Source organism: Naumovozyma dairenensis, chromosome 5, assembly GCF_000227115.2.
Source record: "Naumovozyma dairenensis CBS 421 chromosome 5, complete genome".
Taxonomy (NCBI): Eukaryota; Fungi; Ascomycota; class Saccharomycetes; order Saccharomycetales; family Saccharomycetaceae; genus Naumovozyma; species Naumovozyma dairenensis.
This window is the reverse complement of record NC_016483.1, coordinates 572,827-590,216: the sequence shown is the minus strand read 5'-3', so window position 1 is coordinate 590,216 and position 17,390 is coordinate 572,827. Positions and strand designations below refer to the sequence as shown.

General features: G+C 34.7%; 7 protein-coding genes across 7 annotated transcripts; 3 read left to right on the top strand and 4 right to left on the bottom strand.

The window, feature by feature from the left end:
- Positions 1-2,189: 2,189 nt before the first annotated feature.
- On the bottom strand, positions 2,190-3,089 carry GPI2 (phosphatidylinositol N-acetylglucosaminyltransferase; the record flags this gene model as incomplete). The annotated part of the gene is made up of 1 exon (XM_003670291.1): positions 2,190-3,089. The coding sequence occupies one exon, from the start codon at positions 3,087-3,089 to the stop codon at positions 2,190-2,192; it is 900 nt and encodes a 299-aa protein (XP_003670339.1).
- A 449-nt stretch (positions 3,090-3,538) lies between these two features.
- On the top strand, positions 3,539-4,315 carry NDAI0E02780 (uncharacterized protein; the record flags this gene model as incomplete). The annotated part of the gene is made up of 1 exon (XM_003670290.1): positions 3,539-4,315. One exon carries the CDS (start codon positions 3,539-3,541, stop codon positions 4,313-4,315), a length of 777 nt encoding a protein of 258 aa, XP_003670338.1.
- Positions 4,316-4,740: 425 nt separating this feature from the next.
- On the top strand, positions 4,741-5,469 carry ATP4 (F1F0 ATP synthase subunit 4; the record flags this gene model as incomplete). Its single annotated transcript, XM_003670289.1, has 1 exon — positions 4,741-5,469. One exon carries the CDS (start codon positions 4,741-4,743, stop codon positions 5,467-5,469), a length of 729 nt encoding a protein of 242 aa, XP_003670337.1.
- A 422-nt stretch (positions 5,470-5,891) lies between these two features.
- On the bottom strand, positions 5,892-6,825 carry RPL21B (60S ribosomal protein eL21; the record flags this gene model as incomplete). Its single annotated transcript, XM_003670288.1, has 2 exons — positions 5,892-6,363; positions 6,815-6,825. 2 exons carry the CDS (start codon positions 6,823-6,825, stop codon positions 5,892-5,894), a joined length of 483 nt encoding a protein of 160 aa, XP_003670336.1.
- A 574-nt stretch (positions 6,826-7,399) lies between these two features.
- On the bottom strand, positions 7,400-8,544 carry RPS9A (40S ribosomal protein uS4; the record flags this gene model as incomplete). Its single annotated transcript, XM_003670287.1, has 2 exons — positions 7,400-7,974; positions 8,538-8,544. 2 exons carry the CDS (start codon positions 8,542-8,544, stop codon positions 7,400-7,402), a joined length of 582 nt encoding a protein of 193 aa, XP_003670335.1.
- Positions 8,545-9,709: 1,165 nt separating this feature from the next.
- On the top strand, positions 9,710-15,292 carry MOT1 (DNA-binding ATPase; the record flags this gene model as incomplete). The annotated part of the gene is made up of 1 exon (XM_003670286.1): positions 9,710-15,292. One exon carries the CDS (start codon positions 9,710-9,712, stop codon positions 15,290-15,292), a length of 5,583 nt encoding a protein of 1,860 aa, XP_003670334.1.
- A 153-nt stretch (positions 15,293-15,445) lies between these two features.
- Positions 15,446-17,161, bottom strand: PCH2 (Pch2p; the record flags this gene model as incomplete). The annotated part of the gene is made up of 2 exons (XM_003670285.1): positions 15,446-15,581; positions 15,663-17,161. 2 exons carry the CDS (start codon positions 17,159-17,161, stop codon positions 15,446-15,448), a joined length of 1,635 nt encoding a protein of 544 aa, XP_003670333.1.
- Between the last annotated feature and the right edge of the window lie 229 nt (positions 17,162-17,390).

Below are 17,390 nucleotides of genomic sequence, written 5' to 3'. Positions count from 1 at the left end.
AGCAATATATTGTTTATAAGTCAAGCTCGGCGCCAAATGGATACCAAATTTGACCAATTCCCTTGTTGATTGATCGCTTGGGACAATTGCTTGATGAATATGGTGACATTTGAGGAAGTTGAAAATAAAACAAGAAGTTGACGCTCACTCTTTGCTTTCAGGTTTTTGCACATATGATATTCGCATTTCCGGTCTCTAATTCCAAAGAGTGGCAAAAAATGGGAAGCCCCGTATGTCTGGGTGTACTGTTGGACCTGAAAGGAGGGTAATCCCACGATCCTAGACGTCTCGGCGGCTAATTTCAACCAGAAACTGATATAGGCTTTCAAAAAAAAATATTAATAACTTTATTAACTAAAATACCAGAAATAGAAGGGATGAGACAATTAGCTTTAATTATTTCCAAAAAGTAATTCTCTTCAATGGTAGGTGGAAGATGGGGACTTATCGCCGTATTTTCTTGCTCATTTACTATTATAAAAAATATTCCTACATATATATGTATAATCTTAATGATAAATTGAATTCCGCAACAAGAGCTGTTTTCACTTCGCTAAAAATTTTGACAAGACAAAATTTTTTAGTCTTTCTTGCAAAGTTCATAATAATATACTATGATACAGATATCCCAGTGCTCGACAAGAAAACGTATTGAATTAATAAATAAGTGATATCTTTCTCAGACAGTAATAACATAAGTACGACTATATTTTCAAACAGTTGGTATGGGAACACATTTCAAAAGAAAAATACTTGAAATAAAGAGATACTAAGTAACGAGTTAATAAGTAGTATGTGAGTTAGAAGAAGGAAGCAACCATTCACAAATTGATCTTATAACGGTACACCTTCCTGAGAAATTCGAAGAAAGAGTACAATAAGAAAATTAATGGGACAGATGACTCTCCATAAAAAAGAGGAAATAAGCATCTTTAAATAAAATAAGTTGTAGGTATTTCAAAAAATTCATCAGAAAAATTGTTTTTTTTTTTAGCGTCATTCCCAATTTTTGTTAAATTTTCTCCCTTGACTGGGAACCTGGAGAGTAAAAACTAAAAGTAAACAAAAAAAGAATTATTCTTTCTTTTTTGGTCCTACCGGAGCATCTTTTGGGCGAGTGAATATGTTAGCATGCAAATTTGATATAAGGGGAGCAATCGCATACACAAGAACAACGAATAGCAGAGACTAGTATATCTGTCCTTAGTAGATAGAAAGATGGATAGAGGAGCGAGCAAATGATATAACAATTAATTCTATATTAGTAATTAAGTATCATACTATATCGTAAATACGTTAATGTCGGAATTATAATGTATCTGGCACATAGTGTACAGACACGTGGTTTCGTACAACACGATATATGTTTTCTATATAAGAAAATTTTTATTCCATATGTAAAGTGTATAATATATATTACTCTCCTGTCCTAGGACGGGGAGGAGCAATTCTGCAACGAATCTACCTATAAGGTCAGGTCCTGCAGTCTAATCTGCATCCAATATATGGTTTAATATGTTATATTCCCTAAAAAGCAATATGCTTCGAATAGTTAACAAACATCATCATTAATTATCGTTATGCACAAGAATAACGGCAAGAATAACGCCTGATAACTTCTCAGTAAGTGAACATGCAAACCCATCTCGCTATAAATGGGTTTGAACCACACATCATTCACCTCATTCTGTCTACCATATCTCAACTGGATGGCCCATAGTCTATCGACATTATTGTATATAGTAAGATGGAGGCCAATAGGTTGAGCTATCTGTAGATACCTGGAAGGAAATACTACCGTACGCAAATGTCCATTCATACCATGACGCCATAGCTTTATGGAACAACACCTCAAAATCATATATGAACTCTTAAATTAGTTTTCTCAAAATGGTGATATTTAATAATTACTCGTATGCTTGAATATAAATGTAAATATTGCGGTAGGTTATTCCATCGAATATGGTTGGAAGATTAAGAGCTTTCAACATCGTCCTAATTTCGCGTCACCAAATCATTATGAATCCTTTAGCACAAACAATTTCTATAGTAGCATAACATTTCAATACAAGAATGCTAATTATAGACTATGGTAAGTGTAATTTACAACCAAGATCTTGCAAAAGTTTATGATATAGTCCAAGTCAGATTTCAAATTACATTGGCCATAACGAAATACAGCAGCGTAATCATAAATCGACAATTGGTGTTTTCGGGTCCCATATGGTCAAAATTTCAACATCATCCCTATGGTAATGAACTCTCCAATAGAAAAACCATCGCGGTAATACAACCAAATAAAAGAGTGAGAATGCCAAAATTAATAGAGTGTAGGAAAGGCCCAAAGAAATATTTAAAAACACATAAACAATCAAATTGGAAATTGTCAAACTAGTGAAGTTCCATCCTGATTTTAAAATGCTAGGCAAGATGATGTTCAATTCAATACAGAGAGTTAGAAAGCAAAAGACATCTGTGGTGGAGGACAACCTCGAAGCGAGGACACTCACATTAGCCAATAGGATGTTTGTAGATAAATTAGATGGTCTCCTAATTTCATTAGTTTTCTTTTCACGATTTTGGAGGCTTGTGGAAGCAATGGCAAATGTATAAAATATTGTTAACCAAAACGATAAAGTCCAAATGGAGTCTGACGCTGTTGTCTTAGAAAGTGACTTCAAAATGGGAGATACTGTAAGCATGATAAATATTAATATGATGGATGATTTGAAGTTTAATAGTGCCGATAATTCATTTGTCTGGAATCTGTTCGAAATGGAAAGACAGAGCAGCAGAAAAGAGACACAGCCTGTTAATGGTACAGGATTTGCTTTGTATTCATAAATGTACGTAAAACATATGAAAATAAAACATGTGTTCAATAATATATGGTAAAACCCTAGGAAGTTCAATCGTATCTTTTCATAATCATCCTTTTTTAAAATATAATCTTTTGGTTTGGATTTTCGTTCTCGTAGATTTTCCATAAATTTCAAAAACGTAGGATCTGTATAGTTATCTGGATAATCTTGTTTCAACCATAATAACCTAGTCCAAGGTTTCTTTAATTGCGATTCTTCTTCCGGCATGATCACTACTATTTTTTAATAACAGCTAAGAAAACACGGCTTATCGGAAGTACAATGACGGAAAACCCACTGATATGAATCCGTTGAAGAAATTTCTGGGATGGAAGTTAATATCTATCCTTTGAAGCACATCTGAGCCATTAAAAAGCTTTTCAAGTTCTGAAGTCGTTGTTTAGTGTTTATCTTCAAAAAACATCAAATTAATTATCAATTTCAATTTTATGTAGCGCCGCCGGAAAGAAACAATTCTCCAATATTAAATTGAAACTGACTTAATGGTAGACTTATACATATTACGAGATTTTAAGCAAAGCAAACTGACCCTCGACGACTTTAGAAAGAGTCAAATAAACCACCATAAGATTGCCACTATTCCACGCTACTAGCTAGAGATTAGAATTGTACTTCTAGTTAAGAGAGCTACACAGAACTAAACAACTATAAAGAAAATGGATGACTTGACACGAATAACTTCTGTGAGAAGGCAGAAAACACAGGAAGACCCTGATGAAGACTACGAAGAAAACCATAGTATAAGGGAGATACCGAGAACGATACCTAATATTGATGTTTATATGCAATCTAAGCTCAATGCGTCTAAGCAAGGTAGGACTGTAAGTACTGTACAAAATCCATTTTTCAAAACAAGAAGTAACGCATTTAGTGAGCCAAGTGATGATGTAAGTAAATTTGATACATATTACAGTGATGTTGATAATTTGCATGATACAGTTAACGAAAACGGTCCAAACAATATCTTTAAAGATTATGTGAAAAAGAATAGTGGGTATGCACAGATCACTAATATTGATAAGCCAATCAGACTAGAAAGTAAGCCTAAAGTCGATAATCAGGATAAATTATGGGAAGAATTGGATGCATTGAATGATGTTCGAAAGACAGCACAGCAAAACGATCTATATGGCGGATTTTCTGATGAATTTAGAGATAGTATACAGAAAATAAGACAAGCACACAGCAAACTGATACAATTTCTTCGCGAGAAGAATGCTAAATTAGAAGAAAAGCAGAGAAGGGAGGTTGCTGCTGCTGGAGTAATGGGTACGGTAGGATCTACATCTGATAGCGGTAGTAGTAACTTGCGGCCCAGCCCAACAAAAGCTGCAGCTGAGGATGGACTCAGCGCTATTGGAGCTACCGTTGACCCAGAAGAGGGTAAATACACAGAGCAACTGGTTTCAACTATCAGGGCACTACATCCTTGAATTTAATAATCATTATCTTTCTGTATAGGCTAACGTTACAGTTTATAGACACTTAAAATTTTATATTCCAAAATACCTGCAATTTGAAAATTTACTAAGGCGAAGCTGAGAAGTATCCAAGGTGTAAGCAATACAATTTATAGCTCTCACCACTATATCTTCGACTTGATACATTAAAGGATATAATATTTCCTACTAATATCATCTTCGCCTCTCTTACCTTTAGGCCGACTTTGCAAACCAATCAAACGCGATTTCATGTAGGCGCCCCGAAATTTCAAAACGTAGTTGTAGACAAGAAAAGGATAAGCTTCAAATATCGTTCTATTTTATCATGCAATGTTACAGCTTCGACAATTAAAGACAATACCTCTAGCAAAGTCCTCAAAATATTCCTATAGCGTAATAATATAGGAATTGAAAATATGAATTGTTCCTCATTAGCATTAAAGGCGAGTGCCAGACCTTTGTTCACCCACGGGATCCGCCGTCTACCCATCTATTCAAGCATTCGTTATAACTCAAGCTCATCTACACCAACCCCTCAAAAAGACCCAAAAACACAAGCGCAATCATTAATCAATGCTCTACCGGGAAGTAATGTTCTTTCTAAGACCGGAATTTTGGCCACTTCTGTGGCAGCTACAGTATATGCAATTTCTAATGAATTGTATGTGATCAATGATGAGAGTATTTTATTGGCAACTTTTCTTACATTCACTGCTTTAAGTGCTAAATTTTTAGCTCCAATGTATAATGAGTTTGCAGAAGCAAGATTAAAGAAAGTTTCTGACATACTAAATGCATCAAGAGGTAGACATGTTGATGCAATTAAGGAGAGAATCAATATGGTTTCTGAATTACAAAATGTTACAGAAACGACAAAAGTTCTATTTGATGTTTCCAAGGAAACTATTGAATTAGAAGCCAAGAATTTCGAGTTGAAACAGAAAGTAGATTTGGCAAACCAAGCTAAGTCAGTTTTGGATTCTTGGGTTAGACATGAAACTGCTCTCCGTCAATTACAACAAAAACAGTTGACATCTTCGCTTTTGAGTAAAGTTGAATCACAATTAAATGATCCTAAGTTCCAAGATAAAGTGTTGCAACAATCCATTTCAGATGTCGAAAGATTATTCACTAACCTTAAGTAAATCCTTTGGTCCTACGCAGTCGATAGTCTATTGTCTATAAATTTATTCCTCCAAAATATTAGATATTCATCACGTATATAAAAATTAAATAAATATATTGTCACCAAAAATTAGTTTATTTTTCAAACACATACATTATAGAATACAGCCGGCATTCTATTTGTATATCGGACTTCCTTTTAGTACATGTAGGTAATAAATTACAAACATCATTATATAAGGCATAGAAATCACAAAAGGTTAAAAAGATTTTGTAAGTTTTTTTGTTTTATTTTTTCAAAGGTTCCTTAACCGTATTAGCTTTTTAAAAAGTTATATGATATACAATAATATTAGGTAAGTTTACACGAGAGAAGGGATGGGGTAAAGTAAAATCGGGTTCAAATAAAATATCGAAATATGAATATATATGATCGGATAAATTAAATGAAGGTTTCGTATGGAACTGGAGCCAAAGTTTGAGGAACATTACCTTCAGTGGAGACGACACGAGCTTCTCTTGGTTGAGCTGGTTGTCTCTTTAATTGAACAGCTTCACCTTTAGCCTTAGCTTCAACTCTCTTGGCAGCGTTACTCTTAACTCTGTCCAAAAATTCTTGTCTACACTTGGAGTGCTTGATATGTTCAATTCTCAAGTTCAATCTCTTTTCCAAGTATCTGTTACCGACCATCTTGTTGATGATAACACCAACGGAGGACTTGGTAACGTTGTAAACAACACCAGTCTTACCTTGGTAGAACTTGTGTGGCATACCCTTTTGGATAGAACCATTGGCCTTGATGTCAACAATGTCACCAACCTTGTAGACCTTCAAGTAGGTAGACAAAGCAATGGCACCGTGCTTTCTAAAGTCACGTTGGAACATGTAACGAGTACGAGATCTGTAACCGTGTCTAAGTTAAAAAAAAATGTACTATTTTTCCGTCAATTGAAAAAGAAAAAATAAAATAATAAACAGGTTAGTAAAACTAGTTTTAAATAATTGGACGTTAACCATTGGCTAAGACATTAGTTGAGATTCATATAACTTCCATAATGTACTCTCTAGGTCTTTCGGAGTGTTCACAGTATAGGTTCTTCATTTTTTGGGACGTGATTAATCAGATTCTCTGAGTCTTAGATTTTTGATACTCAAAGAGTAGAAGTTATATTTCTTTTGTTCATGCATTTTTCAATATATGGGAAGGGAAATACTCATATTAAATTTGCACACTGTAGGGTTTCCACTTCATTTCAATACGTTGTAGTATATTGAAGATCCTTCCACTTAAACTTTCGCCTTATAAACGTAAGAGTTTATATCATTTTTGTCCTCTAACCATTTTTTAGCATTTATCCACATACGATTTACCCATTTTTGCTTATTATCTTTGTCTTGGTTGACTTAAATATGAAATTGCATCTAAAGGCCCTATCCACCAATTTGACTCTCATTACATTGATTATAGTTTTGATATACTTGGTGATACTTGGTGCGTACAGAGGAAACGCGTTAGGCTGTAATCCTGAGTTCTCCCTGGATCTCGTTGGCAATTTTGCCAATTGTCACATTTGGGCCCTTAGAAAATTATAGTGTTTCTTTATTACCCGGATTAAAAGACGAAATTTCATAGCAGATTTCTCTCGAATATTATTAGATTTTGTTGAAAATGTAAAGATGCAAAATTAAGGTACGGATGTTCACAGTCTTAAGTTTACATGTACCAAACTTCTGCTTTCTCTTCGGCGGCAAGAGGTTCGGAACTTGAGTAAGCTGGCAGAGGCACGCTTAATCTATTACCTAAGATTAAGGACTATATGAATGATACAAGATTGTACTACAGTTCAATTGATAAAGTAAATAAGTTCAAAATAGTGTGTAAATGAATATGTATGCAAATTGAGTGGATATAAAAATATACTAAAAATTATGAGACCTGGAGGTGAAACTTATTCCTCATCAGCGGCTTCAGCATCGTCAGTACCTTCAGATTTCTTAACAGAGTTCTTTCTGGCAACTCTACCTGGTCTTGCACCACCAAATGGAGAGGTAGATGCGAAATCAATATGTTTTTCAGAGTCCAATCGAACCATGAAGGAAGGAATAGTAACGATTTGCTTACCAACAGCAATGTGTCTTTGAGAGATCAAAACTCTAGCATGGTGAACAGACTTAGCTAAACCCAATTTATAAACTTGAGTTTGTAATCTTCTTTCTAAGAAATCTTCAATCTTCAAAGCCAAGACATAATCTAATTTCTTTTTATCTTCAGATAGAACACCAACTCTCACTAGTCTTCTGATTAAGGCATTACCTTCGAATAATCTTTTTGGATCCTTTTCATCTCTTGTCAATAAATCTCTAGCAGCACGACGAATTTTAGATAGTTGAAAAGAAATTCTGTAAATTTCTCTCTTGTTCTTTAAACCAAATTCACCTGCTAATTTTAATTCGGCATCTAAACGAGATGATTCGTAAGGTCTCTTTGGAGTAGAGTAAGTTTTAGAGTAAGTTCTTGGAGCTCCTAATTTTGAAAGAATTAATAAAATTAATTATATCATGTTAGTGATTCGTTTTTCAAAATGAAAAAGTGATAATTTACGAGGATCAAGAAGTACACATAAATATTAATTAAAGATAGATTACTTTGCTTCTCTTTCATAAAAATAAATAAACATCAGCTATTTCATCACACACAAATAATAATTTCTACTTCCCTCTCATGTGAAGATCACAGTAAAAAGAAAAAGATATTCAAATATGCTTGAAACATTGACATAAATTAACAAATTATGAACATAGTCAAATTTAAGAATAAGAATCAAAACAAACAACAATCCTTACATAAGGAAAGCTTTAGAAAAGTCTTTATCTGAAGTGTCAGGAATTCAGTAAAAGGCCATAATTTTCTAAAGAAATTGAAAGTTCAAAACTTATTTGAAAAAATATTGAAGAGAAGCAAAACCCAATCGATCTCTTTAATATTTATGAGGACCCGATCCTCAAAAATTAACTTTCCTAAAAAAAAGGAGAAGCTATTTCTTTAATATGATACCATAATTGAATGGTATAGAGAAAAGAACGTACTTGGCATGGTAAGTTAATTTTGTTGGTTTGGTAGTTAGTTTTATGTTTGATTTCTGTAGCAAATTATGTTGTACCAGGGAAAAAAGTGCAAGACATAATCAAGTTGAGAGTTCTTAAATGTAAAGAATGATGATATCGAGATTTTCACCGCGTCCATCTAACGTCTACCGATTTCTCCAATTTCTTGAAAAAAAAAATTGAAAATTTAGAAGATGTAAGGATTTTAGCCAAATAATTGTCGGGACACTGGTGGTCACAAACTCAGTCACAATTCAAGGTTTACATCAGTAAGTGCAATTGACAAGATTTAGAAGTAAGGACACATACGTACCAATCTACTGTCGTGTAATGCTTTTAGGGATTGCTTAGGTAGAAGGTTTTTCTATTTTTATCAAAAGGAGATTTTATATCTTCTATATTTGGAAAAATTCCAAATTCACCTATGACTTTGCATGGACATTGCATTTTCACGAGATTCTGCTTTCCAGTCGAATATATTTTTCGGATAAGAGTTAAGAACAATTTCAATCTCTCTTAGGTATAAGGCTCATTGGGGATATATACTGGAGTAAAGAAAACACCCCTGTGAATAAGTTCAAGAAAAATTTCCTCTTGACTTCAATAAATTAGCTCTTAGCTTCATTTTACTTCAGTAACTGGAAAAGAATTATGAACCCATTGTAACCTATTTAACGATCACATTCTAAGCAATTCATTATATCTTTTTCTTTAAATATATAAATATATATTCTTTTACTGTCAGAGTGTTCTTCAATATGGCAAACTTATCCAAACTAACTTCTGTCCTCTCTTTGAGAACGCGCCAACAGATCGTGGACCTTGTAGAGGTAATTCTTCCAGTAAAACAGGCGTACCTCAAATCAATTGTACGGGCTCTTTTCAGGTGAATTTTTTCCCGCTTTGTTAACATTTCGTGATTGGAAGCGCGTTGATATAAAAGGGTTCTCTGTTTTTTTTCTACATTTTCCCATCGGAGCTTAATTTTAACTTCTGTATTTGACTTCGGCGGTTATTTACAAAATCTTTTTTAGGGATTTTTACACACAAGGCACAAAAAAATAAACAAACACCACTACAATTTGATACAAGAGCATAGTAGGTCACACCAATTACCGATATTTACTGCTTATTACAAACTTTACATAAAAACAATGACTTCTAAAGTATCCAGATTAGATCGACAGGTGATTTTATTGGAGACTGGGTCTACACAAGTGGTCAGAAATGTCGCTGCTGATCAAATGGGTGATTTAGCTAAGCAACACCCGGAAGACATCCTCAATTTATTATCCAGAGTATATCCTTTTCTATTAAGTAAGAAATGGGAAACTAGGGTCACAGCAGCTAGAGCAGTGGGAGGAATCGTATCACATGCTCCGTTATGGGATCCTAATGAAGACGATGATGTTCTCCAGAATATAAATACAGATAAGAATTCTAATGACGTTCCCAATGCGAAAGTAAAAATTGAGCAAGACATACAACTGAAATTGGAAGAGCTTTCAGGTTCAAACGCTATGGACTTTCTTCAAGATGATAAAGAACTGTACTCGTTATCACACTGGGATCTTCATGCTCTCTTCAAATCAGGCAAAGTTCTATTAGCATCTAACATGAATGATTTTATGACCAATAGTCCCAATGAAGAAAATCAAAAGAAACAAGTAAAATTAGAATCAGATAATCAAGTGAAACCAGAACAAACACGAGCACCATCAACAGGTTCCAAGAAATCGGCAAGAATGTTGGCAATGGCAAAAAGAAAGAAGAAAATGAATGCTAAGAATTTAACGAGTAATCCTGTAGACATAACTGAAAGTTCGATATCGAAGACCTTAATGTCTCAAAATTCAACGAATGGGAAGTCTCCTTCACCAACAACTCTAACGAATCCAAAATTAGATATAACTGAACAATCTGATCCAAATAAAATCATGATAGAATCTGTAATGACTCCAATATTAGAGAAACAAGAAAGAGTAGCAGGTCTCATTTGGCAGTTCCAAGGAATATATGAACTACTATTAGAAAATATAACTAGTGACGTTTGGGAAATTAGACATGGTGCAGCACTTGGTTTACGTGAATTAATGAAAAAACATACATCTAGTGTAAGTAGAGTGAAAGGAAAAAGTAAGACTGAAAATGAATCCAGAAATAAAAAAAGTCTAGAAGATTTAGCTACTAGATTATTAACTGTTTTCGCCTTAGATAGATTTGGCGATTACGTATACGATACCGTAGTGGCACCAGTTAGAGAATCTGCAGCTCAAACTTTGGCAGCATTATTACTTCATCTCGATGATGATCTATCTTCCAAAATATTCTCCGCATTAAGGCAACTAGTATTGCAGGACCCTAAGGTTGTAGGTCTGCCGAACAAGATATGGGAAGCAACCCATGGTGGTTTATTAGGTATACGTTATTTTGTTAGTATTAGAACTGAATTCTTATTGAGTAACGATCTATTAAACGATGTAGTGGATATTGTCCTATACGGTCTTAAACAGACAGATGATGATGTTCAAAGTGTTGCAGCAGCAATTCTCACCCCAATAACTGATTCTTTCGTCAAAATGGAACCAAGAAAGATAGACACAGTGGTAACAACAATATGGGCGTCATTAACACATTTAGATGATGATTTATCTTCAAGTGTTGGTTCAGTAATGGATTTATTAGCAAACCTTTGTAAGCATCAAGAAGTATTAGATATACTGAAGAGTAAAGCTATAGAACATCCTTCTGAATGGTCATTCAAATCTTTAGTCCCCAAATTGTATCCATTTCTACGCCATTCAATTTCCTCCGTTAGAAAAGCTGTATTAAATCTTTTAAGTGCATTTTTATCCATAAAAGATGATTCTACCAAGAACTGGTTAAATGGTAAAATATTTCGATTGCTGTTCCAAAATATCTTATTGGAACAACATCCAGATATCCTTCAACTTTCCTTTAATGTCTATACTGAACTTCTGTCTCACTACAAGTCAAAGCATACAGAAAAGACTTTGGATCACGTGTTCAGTAAACATCTACAACCTATCTTACATCTATTAAATACACCAATTGGTGAAAATGGGAAGAACTATAGTATGGAAGCACAATATATTTTGAAACCGTCCCAACATTACCAATTACATCCTGAGAAGAAGAGATCGATAACGGAAGCTACTCAAGAATCGAGCATACCGCCTCCAAAATATGCAGAAAGGATTAATATTGACGCTCCAATGATCGCTGGTGATATTACGCTATTAGGCCCGGAAGTTATTATAAACACAAGAGTCTTGGCTGCCAAAGCCTTTGGTATAACGTTAGCCATGTTTCAAGACTCAACATTACAATCATTTTTTGAAAAAGTCCTAGTTCGTTGTCTAGAATTAGCATTTGCTACTCCAAGACTATTTGCAGCCATCATATTAACACAATTTTGTAAGAGTTGGTTGGAATATCATACAGAACAAACGCAACTCCCGCCCTTCGTATCAACGATATTTGGAGATATTCTAAATGATCAATTATCTTTTCCAGAAAAACTACCTACATTCCGTGAATTAGTTCCATGCTTAAGAGCGTTAAGGACACAATGTCAAAGTCTTTTAACAACATTTGTCGATGTCGGTATGCTTTCACAACATAAATTACCTGGGATTGCCATTGTTGTTCAAGGTGAAACAGAAGCTGGACCACAAGCATTTGGGATCGCAACTGCTGAAAAGGTTCATAACGAATATTATGAGAAAATGTTTAAAGCTATGGGTAATTCTTATAAATTATTGGCCAAGAAACCGTTAGAAGATGCACGTTATCGAGTAGCATTAGGTTTGGAGGCAACAAAGGAATCCATGAAAGGTCGTACATGCTCCATCATGTCTTCTTACGCAGCAGCTCTTCTGCTGATTAAAGGAATACCGAAGAAATTGAACCCTATCATTAGAGCATTGATGGAAAGTGTAAAAGAAGAGAAAAATAAAAAGCTACAAATGATGGCTGGTGATGCGATTATCCATTTAATTGATGAACTGCTAAAAAATAATAAGAGTGCTGTTGCCAATAAGATAGTAAAGAATCTCTGCGGCTTTTTATGTGTCGATACATCTGAAGTTCCAGATTTTCATTCGAATATTCAATATAGCGATAGAATATTGACATTGATAAAAGAAGATGATTCACTGAAAATCCAGGATGACATTGCACTGAAGAAGTTAGCGGAAAGTGCACAATTGAAACGAGATGGTGGGGTATATACTTTGAGCAAACTTTTGCAAATCTTTGGAAAATTCACTTTGGAGCAGATCCCGCAATTGAAAGATGTCTTATTTGCACCCTTGGAAAAACTTGATGAGATTGAAAATATTTCTCCACCGGATGAGATAATTGGCCAACACATTGTGGATTCCTTGGGTGTGATGAGAGCAATATTTCTCTATATGGACCCTTACTTACAAAAGACAGAAATATTCTCACGTTTCCCAGTTTTCTTAAATTCTTTACGTTCGAAACTGTCGGTTGTACGTTACTCTACTGCAAGGACTTTTGCTGACTTTGCTAAGATATCGCCTATTGACGTTATGCCATTCATAATAAGAGAAGTACTTCCATTGATGAACAGTTCTGGATCAATGGCCGATCGCCAAGGTGCCACTGAGTTAATTTACCATCTATCTTTATCTATGGGAACGGATGTTTTACCATATTTGATATTTTTGATCGTACCTCTTCTTGGACGTATGAGTGATTCGAATGAAGACATTAGAACTATAGCCACTACCACATTTGCCTCCATCATTAAATTAGTTCCATTAGAAGCAGGTATTGCTGATCCAGAAGGTCTACCGGAAGATTTGATGGCTGGTCGTGAAAAAGAACGTGACTTTATTCACCAAATGATGGATCCTTCAAAAGCAAAACCTTTCAAACTTCCTGTTGCGATTAAAGCTACGTTAAGAAAATACCAGCAAGATGGTATTAATTGGTTAGCCTTTTTAAACAAGTATGGTTTACATGGTATTCTTTGTGATGATATGGGTCTTGGGAAGACATTGCAAACAATTTGTATTATAGCAAGTGATCAATATTTGAGACAAGAGGACTACGAAAAGACTCATTCCGTTGAAACCAGGAAACTTCCATCATTAATTGTTTGTCCCCCATCTTTAACTGGTCACTGGGAAAATGAATTTGAACAATATTCTCCATTCTTGAAAACCATCGTTTATGCAGGTGGGCCTTCTGCTAGAATTCCACTAAGGAGCCACTTAGATTCTGCCGATATTGTTATCACATCCTATGATGTTGCAAGAAATGATTTACAAATTTTAGGAAAATATGATTATAATTACTGTGTTTTAGATGAGGGCCATATTATCAAAAATGCACAATCAAAGTTGGCCAAAGCTGTAAAGCAATTACGTGCCAACCACAGGCTAATTTTGACTGGTACTCCTATCCAAAATAATGTGGTTGAATTGTGGTCATTGTTCGATTTCTTAATGCCAGGTTTCTTGGGTACTGAAAAGATGTTCCAAGAAAGATTTGCTAAACCTATTGCCGCATCAAGAAATAGTAAGACATCATCCAAGGAACAAGAAGCTGGTGTTTTAGCATTAGAAGCATTACATAAACAAGTTTTACCTTTTATGTTGAGAAGACTAAAAGAAGATGTTCTTTCAGATCTACCACCAAAAATTATTCAAGATTACTATTGTGAATTAAGTGATTTACAGAAACAGTTATATCAAGATTTTGCCAAGAAACAAAAGAATGTGGTTGTTAAGGATGTGGAAAATACTGCTGAAGTAGAGAGTAAACAACATATCTTTCAAGCCCTTCAATATATGAGAAAATTATGTAATCATCCTGCTTTAGTCCTTTCCCCTAACCATCCTCAACTGGCACAGGTTAAAAGTTATTTGAAGCAAACTGGGTTAGACCTACATGATTTAATAAATGCACCGAAATTAAATGCATTGCGGAACTTGTTATTCGAATGTGGTATTGGTGAAGAAGATATGGAAAGGAAATCAGTTCCAAACCAATACTTAACTGGTCAGAACGTTATATCACAACATAGAGCACTTATATTTTGCCAATTGAAGGATATGCTAGATATGGTCGAGAATGATCTGTTTAAGAAATATATGCCATCTGTAACGTACATGAGATTGGATGGTAGCATTGATCCTCGTGATAGACAAAAGGTGGTCAGAAAGTTTAATGAAGATCCATCGATCGATTGTCTACTTTTAACGACAAAAGTTGGTGGTCTAGGTTTGAATTTAACTGGTGCAGATACTGTTATATTTATCGAGCATGATTGGAATCCAATGAATGATTTACAAGCTATGGATCGTGCCCATAGATTGGGTCAAAAGAAAGTTGTTAATGTATATCGAATTATCACTAAAGGAACATTAGAAGAGAAGATTATGGGTCTACAAAAATTCAAGATGAATATTGCCTCAACAGTCGTTAACCAACAGAACAGTGGCTTAGATTCAATGGATACTCATCAATTATTAGACCTTTTCGATACTGATAATGTACCATCACAAGACAATGAGGACAAAACGACACAAGGTGCTAATAAGCCAGGAATGGAAGATATAGCTAACGAGACTGGTTTAACTGGTAAAGCAAAGGAAGCTTTAGGAGACCTCAAAGAATTATGGGATCCTTCTCAGTACGAAGAAGAATATAACTTGGACAATTTTATTAAAACTTTACGTTAATGAACATTTAAACTTTCGTCGATTTCTTTGGGTTCACTGATATTTTTGACAATGAATGAAATAAAATAAAAGAGCGATCCACATAGGCGAATTATGTATTATTATTTTTTTAGCATTTAACACTTAAACATATTCTTTATTTACTGATTTCAATTACTTATCTGACTCATTTTTATCTAATGCAACAACTGTATGTGCTAGGCCTACTAGAAATGCATCCAAATGAATCGGTAGATCCCGGAAATGCTCTGATAAGCACAATAAAGGAATCTTTCTCAAGGTCCTTCCGCTAACATTCATATCCTTTACAACAAAAACTTAGTTAGTAAAATTGAGAGGGGGAGTTGAAAAAAAGGATGTTGTGACATACTTGGCATTTTTTGCTATTGTGCAAATTATATCTTTGTAAATTTCCGAGTTCAGTATATAACGGTAGGATTTATAACCTATAATGATACCTGCGGAGATGAGTTCACCGATGCTTGTCCATAAAATTTTTGTAATAGCTTCTTCAACTGGGTTCCCAATATGAAAAATCCCGTCAGCTCTATCCAAGAAAGCAGAATCGATATTATCAAGTAAATTTGAAGTTGCTAGCAACAAAAAGTTATTATAGTATTTTAATTTATCGAGATGTGTCAGGAGCGCATTTACGACCCTTACGCCATCTGTGGATTCACTTTTACTCAAAATATCAGTTCTTGATGACGCGATGGCCTCAACTTCATCAATCAAGACGCAAACAAATATATCTTTCTTTTCTGCTTCCCTAACAAGTTTCTCAATATCATCAAATAGTGTCGTTATATTTTTCGCTGATTCTCCAAACCACCTAGAAAAAATGCTCGAACTCGAAATTTCAACGAGGATACATTTATATACAAGGTCCATATTATCCAGATCGGAACCATTTCTTATTGCCAATTTTTGACACAATGCCCTACAGAGGGTAGTTTTTCCTGTACCAGGAGGCCCATGAATTAGCAAAAGTTTATTTGTCATCAGCTGTTCATCCTCGTATCCATGCTGAGCTTCTTGGTTGGATAATTTGGCAACTTTAAGGGATATCGTTGAATAGTTAAACATTCTCTGTTTAATGTCATCTTTGAAATATAGGCTTTCCCAAAGACTATCAAAATTTACAGAAGGAAGGAAGGAAATACGCGTTTTACCAAAAGTTGTATTGGAAAATGGAATGTTAATGGCTGATATCTCTTGGTCAATGGACCGAAGCGTGTCTTCATCATCATCAAGGTCTATTTTATCGAAATCTTCCGACAATCCAAACGCACTCCTCTTTTCCATTTCTAAAGGACTATAATAAAACAGATGAATACCGTATGTCCTGTTTTGGTTTTTATTATACGTTTTATTATTTGGTTCTTTTTTAGTTAGTATGTCGAGAATTTCATCATGAAGAGGTTTCTTATCGTCAGAGGCTATCTGTTGAACAAGATCTTCTGACACACACTCTACAGTTATTTTTTGGACAAATAACGGTAAAAGAAGATTCACATGGCCATCTTCAATATTGAATTCCTTAGGAGAGTTACTGTATTGATGAAAAAGTACCTTGAATAGACTTTCAATAATACGTCGTTGGGGCTCCGTAGAAAGGGCCTTTACTTCCATACCTTGTTGTCCGTCTGCCAGCAGATCATTTAACTTAATGGCACAATTCTCCGCAGTCTCTTCTTTAAACTTATTTAAGCTTCTTTCAATAGCCATTTTCAGGATATCGGAAAATACTTGCATCTTGGAACCTTCTTTGGCCTGGACATTTTTCGCAGTATCTTGCTCTTTCAATATATTATCCTGCACGATTTTTATGGTACAATACCTTAGTTCAACATCTATTATAAAATGCATTGCATATAGCTCCTCGAAAAATTATTCTTAAAAGCCATCTTCTATATCCCTTGCGAATAGAATTTGTTATCTTAGAGCCTGTTTGAATACTGTTATCTTATTCAAGATCGCACCTTAAAAATAATCAACATTGGAAAAATAGCCGCCGAGCCCTTGTTACTCCCCTATTATTCAGCCCAAATGAAACCATTACGGGTTAACAATAGTTTCATATCGACAATAGGCCACA